An 11333-nucleotide genomic window follows, 5' to 3' on the forward strand; every position below is an offset into this window, starting at 1 on the left:
ACAGCTACTGTCTCCTCGTTTTCTCTCCTGTGTTACAGGTGGGTAAATGTATAAAAACACTTTAAAGTTGAATGTAACCATGCTGAAATGTGTTTAGAGAATAAGTGAATTGTTTTAGAGAAGTGATGCTCGTCAGAGGTTGTTTTTGAGTTTGATTTAAGCAAGAGAGAAAAGCTCGACCGATAGCGGCCTACTGAAAACGCACATGTAACGTTTGCGAGCGCGTCAGTTAAAAATATACATTTTTCCATATACAAATGCATGATGATATGGGAGGAAAAACGATGTATAAAATGTTTGTAAAAATTGTAAATAAAGGCAAACTAAGTGGGCGGACTGACACTCCTTGGAGAGCTCATCTAGGGCTTGACAATTAAGTCAGACCGGTGTGGAGAGCTCAGGGCCGGCCCGAGGCATAAGCGAACTAAGCGGCTGCTTGGGGCCCCCTCAATCGAGTTTTTTTTAAAAAAATCTTTTTTTTAGATGACTTAAACAAGTGACATAAATGAATGAATGAATATGACTGACTGAATGAATTATTCAAGACAAGAAAATTCTGATTTCATGATCAATATACCTACAACTGCTGCTGTGTCTGCCAGCGTTTAAATCATGCGCATAATCTAGACACCTCGCGCGTGCATAGACAATTCGTGCGCAACTGCGCATAGTCACGGTATAGACCTTATTCGCAAACACCGGAAGTAGCTAACCGCGGCCATATTGTTGACATGACATCTGTCCTGCTGCCCCTAACCGCGCGCAGATTTGAGTTGAGGGGAGCAGTAGCCTGGCTTCATCTCGTCGGTATCAAGAGAAGATAATGCTATTATTTGATGTGGGTCCACACCAATCAAGCTTAAGTAAAGATCCGTCCTTATTGCCACCCGTAACTTATCCGGATATTTATAACGATCTCGTTCATACAGTAGGCTATCCGCACAAACTACAATGCACCTCAACAAGGCAACATAATGAACGACACTCGTCTCATTCGTGGAGGTGAAAAAACAAATTCTTTGTGACATGCAAGATTTGTTGTATTAAAATGTAAATGCAAAAGAAAAGGCATGAGAGTCGGTTGTTTTTGTCAATTTTAAGTTTTCATTTAAAATGTTTGCGATTTTAATATAAGTACATGGTTACATATATTTACCACTTGCTTGAGCAACTTATATAGAAGTAATGCATGGAATAATTGGCTTACGTTGTTGAAATAGTGAGTATGTGTTAAAATAAAAATAGTGAGTACCAGGGTGTTTGTGGTACAGCCGCGGATCAGTTACGCACTGCAAACGCAGCATAAAGTATTGCGCGTCCTGCTTCTGTACTGTATACACACCGCACACGCATTGCACACGGATTATGTGTGAAACCTGTGGTAAAATGATGGGAACAGACTTTTCTATGGGGAGTTGGCTAAAAGTTTAGCCAATTTATCCTAGCTAGTCTCTCCTGCGCTGGCTCAACTCTGTCTCCTTCCCTTCACGCTTTCTGACAGTCGGTAACTTATCGCAATCATAAAAACTAACTCCGGGGTTCTTATTGCTGTTGTTAGAACAGCCGTGTATTACACAACACACCATCACGCTGTTTAAAAATAAAAAATACAGTGATAATACCATGGATAATACCGACGCTGCCTCGCTTGTCAATTGACAGACTGACAGTTGCCGTGGTTTCTATGTCAACAATATGGCCGCCGCAAACATTGATGACGCAGATCGAATAACATCTATTGGTTTAAGTTGGAGAAAACAGCCGCAGGGGAACTTAACCTTCTGCGTTTAAGGGTAGCAGTTTGAATAAATAATAAACATAGCAGTCTGAACTCTTCTCCACTTTATTATACCACATATCAGATCACTTACTCCAAAAACCCGCGACACTCCAGTACCAAGTGCGCGCGACCCATTCCTATCTACGGCATGCCCCGAGGGGAAAAATACATTGCATACACACATACAACGAGCGCCAGTACAACCGGTATTATAGTAACAGACTTTGTTGTTATTATAATAATAATAAAAAAGATTGAGGACAGTTACACTGTAGTGAGACAGTATAGACAGTATTGAAAAAGAATAATATTTGTACAGTGTTCAACAATAATTGTCATTGTTGAACCCTTGCTCTTTTTATGTTTCTGATTTCTCAGTTTTGTCATTATTTTAGCAAATAATTTATTTTATATATTTTGAGACAGTTTGTTTTAAGAAGTTTCAAAGAGTTAGTAAAAGAGTAAAGTAAAAGTTAAAACTTTTTTATTTAATTAGGCATTTATTTTTTATTAAGTATTTATTTTGTATTAATACATAACCTCACTGTATTAATTTATAATGTATCATTATTGCGTAACATTTGTTTCAATAATCGTCAAGCACAGGTGACTCCGCATAGTGGGAGGGGGCCCCCAAATCAAATTCTGCTTAGGGCCCCTAAAAGGCTCGGGCCGGCTCTGGGAGAGCTATATACAAACCACCATTGACCAAAAGGGTAGGGGACCTACAGTGGAGAATCCTACACGGTATTGTGGCTGTCAATGCTTTTATTTCCGTTATTAATCCTAATGTAAGTGAGGATTGCCCTTTTTGTTTGCAGAGGGAAACAGTTTATCATTGTTTTCTGGATTGTAGTAGATTGTGCTATTTTTTTCAGATGTTACAACAAATGTTTATGTCGTTTGGAGAGAATTTTTCTAAGAGTTTATTTATTATTGGTTTTAGTTACAGTCAGAAATGGAGAGTTAAATGTCAACTGTACCTCAGTTGACATCTAACATCTACCTCAGCAGAAGAAATAAGATTGACGAGTGCTTAGATTTCGATATAAACACCGTTTTTGTTAGAATGGTGAAAGTTAGATTGAAAGTTGATTTTGATTTTTACAGTACTACAAATAATGTAGAGGAGTTCATAAACATTTGGTGTTTAAAGAATGTTTTATGTTCTGTTGTGGACAATGGTTTGTGTTTTGGGACTCTTTTGAGTTAAGAATCAAAAACATGCTAAATTACTTAGTTTTTCCTGTGTTTTGGAAATAGAGTTTTTTTGTGTTGTAGAGAACTCCGTTATGAGAAAATAAAGAAGTTTTGAAATCTCAAAAAAAAAAAAAAAAATCTCACGTCATATTTTTATGGTTATACCTGGCCATACATTTGCACTTCATAGGGCAGATCAGAGTTAAACGCTTCTCTTTTAGTGGAAATAAAAAATACATTATCATGTGAAATATTGTAAGTATTTGTGGGTTCTATTAATTATATTTTCAAAATGCTCCTCCTCTCATGAACACTGAGTGAAGAAAAGAAACTACATGTTTGTAATGACGTGAAGTTGAGATGAACAAGATTTCAGTTCATATAATAGTGTAAAAATACATTCTGTATATTACAAAATGTTTTAAAATTACATTCATTTAGACAGTCAGTACAGTTGTAAAATCAAGAAATCAATGTCATTCACACTTTATACTGTGTTTTTTATGTTAATTTTATGTTTATTGTTTCAGCATATAACATGTTTAGTAAAGTGAATTAAATGTGTTCACATTTTCATATAAACACACTGACACTGGCACTGAGGGTTTGAATATTGAGTTTAATATTGAGAAATGAAACAGTTTTCAATAGTTCCTCTACTTTGCAGCTCATTTTGTGTCTGTTATTATATTATATCAGACAGACTATTTTCCACATGCGGTTGGAAGTTTTCCGAAGGGTTCCAGAGGGTGACTCTTGGATTTAGGGTACTGGACTCCTTTCACAGTTAGACATTTGTCAATGTCTTCATTCACTACACACACCACCATATGAACGTACTCATCTATTCCGACCTTCACCTGGAGAGAGAGAGAGAGAGAGAGAGAGAGAGAGAGAGAGAGAGAGAGAGAGAGAGAGAGAGAGAGAGAGAGAGAGAGAGACTTGAATTTTAAGTTATCTCTTCCATGTAAAAGCCTGTTCACATAAACACATTCATTTTCCATGACAGCAATCATATTTCTACGAGTTCTGCTACAGTGAGCATTGCGTGTCCAGCAACGCTACAAAGTTGAGAAGTTTTCTCTTATACAAATGCAGAGAAACTTTGTACTTGATTCACTTAACCTTTTCAGAGAGGACTGAAAAATTACTGGACACATCACATCCGTTTAGGACACACTGTCACAGTTGGCTTGTTGATACAGGAAACATACAAATTGTGCCAGAAGTATTCCATAAAAAAATCCATAAAACCCCCCAAAAATACTAATTTACCTTGACCAGATAGTGTCCACCACACTTTGGCTCAGACCTAAAGGTTTTAGGAATGAAAACATCAAAATGGACTCCAGTCTTCTTCTCTATGTCTGCCTTCATCTGAATAAACAAATGCACATTTCATATTCATCTATATTATTACTTTAAAAAGATTTCGTTTATTGGTGTACTGAGGTAAGTCTGTCATTCAGATATCAGAAAACTCATGTGAAATGTTTTGTGACTTTAATGGAAAAGTAAAACAGTTCTTTAAAAAATAACAAATAATTTCGCCAACACATTTTACAGCATCAAACTAGATCATTTTACTAGGCTGTGTTTGAAACAAACACAAAAACTGCATTTACTACAAGAGTGATTTTTAGTCTCCTACCTTAATGCACATGTTCTCCACCTCGTCAGTGGCAAACGCCTCTGTGCTCCATCCTTCAGCGATTTCTGCAGTCATTGTGCTGGTGATCAAAGCTGGATAATAAACAGTATTATCAGGCAGTCTGTCTCTCAGATTGATTCTGATCCTCTATTTATACTGCCAAAATCTCATGATGTCAGTCGTTATTGTACTTCCATGTAATTCCATAAAAGAGACTGAATGAATGAGGAGTGTCACTCTGGGGGTGTTGTGTAATATTCAGAAAAACTGTTCTTTCTTCTGTGGAACAGAAAAGAAGATATTCTGAAGAACATTGGGAACCAGTTGAACCAATATTGGTGCCCAGAGTCACACAACTTTGAAACAACATGAGTGCGACAGAATTGTTATTTTTGAATGAACTATCCCTTTCAAATTGACTCACAAAAGCATCATGTTTTTCTTTATTTAGTTAACAAAATACAGAGCAATGTTTAACAGTTTAGAGAATCTGAGATAGCATGTTTTCTATTTGAATATTTTGTAAAATGTAATGTATTCCTGTGATAAAAGCTGAAAGCGCAGCATCATTACACCAGTCTTCAAAGAATTGATGAATACAAAAATAAAGCAAACTTAAAAGAATCAGTATCTTCTACAGATCTAACATTTATAGAGTAAGAAATAAAATCATTAAAAACTGTTTGTTTGTTTTTTTGTTTTTTTTGTACAGATATAGTTTGTGTGCGGATCATCTGATCATGATCTCCTGAAAGTGCGTATCTATACGACGAATGTTATTTCTCGTGTCATTTACACGCCAAACATTTTTTGATACGCAGTTTTTGCGTGCATATGATATACGCACTTTATGGCGGATATGTGTCAAAACGTTTTTGTTTTGTTTTTCTGGAAAAACGAGAAAACCTATATAGCCTATATAAGATGTATTCATTCAATTTGGTTTTAGGCCTAAACGGTAAATTATCAAACGTCTTAGCAAACTTGCTGTTTTCCCCCAAGCTATACTGCAGTTTTCTCAATTGCTTTGGCACATTTGTCGAAACAGTCCTAATATTCTCTAAACTGTGAGTTTATTTGTCACAACGGTTTGCTGAACATCAGAACTCTATCGCATGTGTGCAGAACGCAGTAACACACAGTTGTCCTCACAGGTTACAGCACTGCAGTGTGTGTGACATTTAAGGGCCCTGCACACACACTATTATTAAAGATACATATAACATTATTATATTTTTATTTCTATGAATGCTGCGTTCGTCACGGTCAATGATTCACACTGATATACTGTGCAGGTTTGTTTAATTTGTACATTGATTATATATTCTACGGTAACAACAACATGTCTGTGTGTAAACAATTTCTATAAAATAAAGTGATGACAATGAGATGAAATGGAGCTATAAGGTTCAGAGTGTGTTTCCCGCACATCATTATGACGGTGAGACTCAAACACTCCTTTAAAACAAGCTTTTCCAGTAAAAAGCTTTTCCCAACAATTTCCATTTCAGATAAATACTGTTCTTTTGAACTGTCAAAGAATCCTGGAAAAAAAATGTACACACTGTTTTCAACATTGATAATAATCATAAATGCTTATTGATCAGCATATTAGAATGATCTCTAAAGCATCTGAAACATTTCGCAAATTATAACATCTTATACTCTTAAAAATAAAGCGTCATAATGTGTTTTTTTTTACTGTAATGCCAGAAAGAAGAACTATTTTTGTTCAGTCAAGAACCTTTTTTTCGAGTGAAGAAATTTAAAAAAAAATCTAAAGCACATTTTCAACTATAAATAACTTTGTGTTAATAGAAAGGTTCGTGGATGTTAAAGTTTCTTCATCAATCATCGATGACAATAATGAACCTTTATTTTTAAGAGTGTCGCTCTCCTGTTGACAGAGATCAAGAAAACCAGATTTGTATTTAATAATGTCATTTAAGCGACGAGACCAACACGATCTCACGAAAGTGCGTAGTATATCTGGCTGCGCTTGATGTTTCATCAGGCTACAGTTTGAAATCCACCAGTCGTGACTGTACATGTCAACCGGTAAATGCAATTCCAAAGAAACATATTAAACTGAAGATAGGCTACTGGGATATTGAAAACCGGAATTCTCATAAACAGCCTTTAACTCACAGGCTTTGCAGGTTTTTTTTTTTTTTTTTTAAATACAATTTGGGACTTTATGTTTTAGGAACATTTTGTTCCAATCTTCAAGCAGATCCTTGAAAAAGTAAAAAAGATTAAAGAAAAAAGATTAATAATTTCCTAACAATATTCAACACCTCTAAAAACATTGCTCAACATATTTTATGTTTTAAATAATATTTTTAAGTTCAACACATTTCACCACAGCAAACACCGAGACAGTAAATAAATAATAACAAAATCAAGTATGACAATAATATAAATATAAATATATTATATATAAATATATAAAAATTAAAAACAAAAAATTACAGGAAAAAATTTAAACAATTGTATGCCAACCTTTAAGAGAGGGTGACATCACTAATTCAAGATATCAAAATATTTTTACTAATAGTTAACAAGTAAAACACTTTTTAATTTACATCGGACTTTAAATGACAATATTTGACTCCTTTATTATGACAGTCTCATAAACAACAGGTGTATCCATACTTGCCAACCGTGAGACCTTGAGGGGGAGGGGAGATATTCAAAAGGAACAGGGGGGGGGTTGGCTCGGCAAAAGTGCGCATCAAGGGCGCAAATCGACCACTTCGGGGCGCTCGCGAGCACCCTTCTGAGATCTAAAAATGATAAATGGGACACACTGCGGTCTCACGGACTTAACGGACATGCGCACGCGGCAGCCATTGTAAGTCCGCAAGACCGAAAGTGCTCATGAAGTGTGCGATTTGGGACTGGGCCATCGCCGCGCTTGACTTCGAGGTGTAACTTTTATTATTGTTCGGTCTGAAACGGCGCCCAGTGACGGATGGTGTAGCAATATTGTTGTCCGGGTGGAAATCGGGAGAAATTCGGGAGAAAGGTCGGTCCGGGAGATTTTCGGGAGGGGCTTTGAAATTCGGGAGTCTCCCGGAAAAATCGGGAGGGTTGGCATGTATGGGTGTATCTCATGTTGCATTTGAAGAAGAGAATGAAGGGAATTTATAAGGTGTGATCACGACGTGACAGTTTTCCGTTATGGACGCGACCGCTCTGAAGCGGCACTAAAAAACTGTTTTAAAACTTTCACAGAGACCTCAAACAGAAGACACAAAGCCTTTCTTTAAAGTGAATTTCGATTTGTAATAATTGTATCTTAATTTTAATCGATGTTTCATCAACCGATTGCCTGTAGGCTAATCAGTACATGGACGCGCCGGCGCGATATAACTTGCATTGCTCGTGAACTGGAGCCAGTCTCATAAATGAACCGAAACTCAGAAATATATAGAAAGCTTGAAATGTCTACGTTTAAACAACATCGAAAAACAATTCAAAATGAAAAGAAACAGATAACTCTCTCTTATAGCCTAATCCGTATAAAGTGCATTAGCCTACTCCATAGGCGCGTTCACAATACTGCGAAGTGGCGAGTCAGCATCGTCAACTTCATCTTTTCAGTCAAGAATGACACAGAAAACACTAGTTTATTAATAAACAATTAAAATGTCTATATTTGACACATTCGTTACTTTTGCCAGTTCTTTGTGGCAAGCTTTCTGAGTCCGCCAACTAATCGAATATCGTGACTCCCTATTTTGTACCAGGCAATTTATGGTTGTTCAATAAAGGTAAAAAAGAACAAAAGAAAAGAAGCAACTGTGCCTAATATTATTGTATAGCCTAGTATTTATTTTACTGTCTATATAGTAGCCTACAGCGCGTAAGGTGTATTTCTATGGCAGAATTACAGCGCCACATACTGGTCTGGGATGTATACTACATCGTTTTGAGTCGGTTTCCGCCGCCGTGTTTACGGACTTTTTTTTTTGAACGAGGGAAAAAAAACATCGGATAGGGTAAGCTCTGGCTTCGTGTGGATGTGGCCTTAATCTATTGTACTTTTACCTGTTTTAGTGGTTGTTGCAAGCAGGACGAGGCCGAAAGCCGTGAGAACAGGCGATGCTGGTGGCGTGATTGATAATGAGCATCAGCTGCAAACCGCACTGTGTCTCACGGAGGAGTTTATCTATTAACAACTTTAATTATAAAATAAACAAACACAAAATTAAAGTAAAAAGGGGAAGCCCTTCACAGAAAGACTGCTGCACACAAATAAACAAAACATAAAATAAATAGTCCAGGCCTGGTCCTCTCTCGTGCTTCACTGTTGTCTCTCCTCCTTCTATGGTACTGTAACTCCTGAGTGTGACTCCAGGCCGGTGGGGTGCACAGGTGACGCTCATAAACAATCATGGCAACGGCCTCGTCCCGTTCTCTCATGGCCCTCGCCTAGTCCTTCTTGCCACAGTTATATTAATAGATTATGAAAAAACATTTGATTGAACATTTGATATAATTGTATCATATATTTTTTCAACTATTTTAAAATTATATACTTTGTATAAAAACACTTGTATTTAATTATTTTAAATTATATTATTTCTACGATAACAAATGTAGACATGGTTTTATGATTACATAGTGTTCTCTCACCCCGTAGCATGGCGTGCGACATGTAAAAAGACGGTATCAGTCATTGTATGCAGTCATGTGTGACGATCACAAAAGTATTGAAATTGTATTCAAAATTATTGGTTTTATTTTGAATATTGTGTTATTTTGGAAAAAGAAACATTCAGAAGGGTTTTATTCTAATGTGATTCCTTTAAAAGAAAAAGAGAGAAGTGTGCAAGGCTACTCCTGACCGTTAGGGGCAGAGTCGAGCGATGGGTGTTAAGCTGTGTGAGTCGTGAGTTTTTCATTACTTCAGAGAGCTTGAACTTGACACACTGTGTAGCTGTGTCCGAAACCGGTCACTCGTTCACTCATTCACTAATCCCTATATAGTGAATGGCAGTTGAGTGCACTATATCTGCAAGGAGTGAACGAAATGAAGTGGGTGAATTCGGACACTGACGTTTACACTGTGCGTCAGAGAGCTGGAGCTGTCGCAGAAAAGCCTTCGTCACACGTACTGATAAAACTCCTTTTTATCTTATGTTACTTACTTAATAAAATAATATTAACAACAATAACAATCATAATGACTTTATTTTATATACCTCAGTGCCAGCTTTGTAGTTTCATCGACTGAAATTGTAACTCTCACGCTCACAGATGACGTGGTCGTCGAGCGTCCTCAGGCGACCGTTATTATATTCGAATCAATACGCTTTCCTACAGATGATTAACGGATATTTTTAAATCATCCACCAAATGATCATCTCTCCCTTTACAGTTTAACGAGTTAACAACAATGCCACAAATGATCAAAACACCTGGCTGTTAGTAAAACATTAAATTGTGTTAATGCCTAAATAATATATTTTTATAAAACAATTGTAGGCTATACAGGTCTATATAATTTACCTTATAAATATAATTTCATTTAATTTTAAAATTCATCCATATAATATTGTCTCAATGGTTTAATATGTTATATTCAAGTAATGATTAATAAAAAATAGTTTTTTAAATGGGCTCAGTTCTCTCCGCATTGGATTGTGGGAAATAGTGCTTCAGCAAGTGTACATCGAATGTACACTCGAATTCAGAGAGGATTGTGGGTAAAAGTAGTGAATGAATGTAGGGAATGATGTTGTTCACTCAGAATTCGGACACCACTACAAAATGGCTGACACCCGATATAGTGCACTATATAGTGGATAGGGAGCGGTTTCAGACACAGCTACTGTCTCCTCGTTTTCTCTCCTGTGTTACAGGTGGGTAAATGTATAAAAACACTTTAAAGTTGAATGTAACCATGCTGAAATGTGTTTAGAGAATAAGTGAATTGTTTTAGAGAAGTGATGCTCGTCAGAGGTTGTTTTTGAGTTTGATTTAAGCAAGAGAGAAAAGCTCGACCGATAGCGGCCTACTGAAAACGCACATGTAACGTTTGCGAGCGCGTCAGTTAAAAATATACATTTTTCCATATACAAATGCATGATGATATGGGAGGAAAAACGATGTATAAAATGTTTGTAAAAATTGTAAATAAAGGCAAACTAAGTGGGCGGACTGACACTCCTTGGAGAGCTCATCTAGGGCTTGACAATGAAGTCAGACCGGTGTGGAGAGCTCAGGGCCGGCCCGAGGCATAAGCGAACTAAGCGGCTGCTTGGGGCCCCCTCAATCGAGTTTTTTTTAAAAAAATCTTTTTTTTAGATGACTTAAACAAGTGACATAAATGAATGAATGAATATGACTGACTGAATGAATTATTCAAGACAAGAAAATTCTGATTTCATGATCAATATACCTACAACTGCTGCTGTGTCTGCCAGCGTTTAAATCATGCGCATAATCTAGACACCTCGCGCGTGCATAGACAATTCGTGCGCAACTGCGCATAGTCACGGTATTGGTTTAAGTTGGAGAAAACAGCCGCAGGGGAACTTAACCTTCTGCGTTTAAGGGTAGCAGTTTGAATAAATAATAAACATAGCAGTCTGAACTCTTCTCCACTTTATTATACCACATATCAGATCACTTACTCCAAAAACCCGCGACACTCCAGTACCAAGTGCGCGCGACCCATTCCTATCTACGGCA

The 11333-nt window shown here is 36.8% G+C and overlaps 1 protein-coding gene across 1 annotated transcript; it reads right to left on the reverse strand.

Moving 5' to 3' along the window:
• Positions 1-3662: 3662 nt before the first annotated feature.
• LOC130075782 (cystatin-B-like) lies at positions 3663-4791 on the reverse strand. The gene is made up of 3 exons (XM_056240550.1): positions 4632-4791; positions 4256-4357; positions 3663-3840 (listed from the first exon to the last, which is right to left on the reverse strand). Exons 1-3 carry the CDS (start codon positions 4704-4706, stop codon positions 3685-3687), a joined length of 333 nt encoding a protein of 110 aa, XP_056096525.1. The 5' UTR covers positions 4707-4791; the 3' UTR covers positions 3663-3684.
• Between the last annotated feature and the right edge of the window lie 6542 nt (positions 4792-11333).

Source organism: Rhinichthys klamathensis, unplaced genomic scaffold (genome assembly GCF_029890125.1).
Source record: "Rhinichthys klamathensis goyatoka isolate OS25496 unplaced genomic scaffold, OSU_Roscu_1.1 h1tg000603l_1, whole genome shotgun sequence".
NCBI classification, from domain to species: domain Eukaryota; kingdom Metazoa; phylum Chordata; class Actinopteri; order Cypriniformes; family Leuciscidae; genus Rhinichthys; species Rhinichthys klamathensis.

Bases quoted from the DNA above. Each gene is read 5' to 3' on its own strand.
- LOC130075782 (XM_056240550.1), bottom strand. From the start codon at position 4,706: ATGACTGCAGAAATCGCTGAAGGATGGAGCACAGAGGCGTTTGCCACT. The intron at 4,358-4,631 runs GTAGGAGACTAA...TTGTTTATTCAG, and splicing joins TGGAGAACATGTGCATTAAG to ATGAAGGCAGACATAGAGAA. The intron at 3,841-4,255 runs GTAAATTAGTAT...CTCTCTCTCCAG, and splicing joins GTGGACACTATCTGGTCAAG to GTGAAGGTCGGAATAGATGA.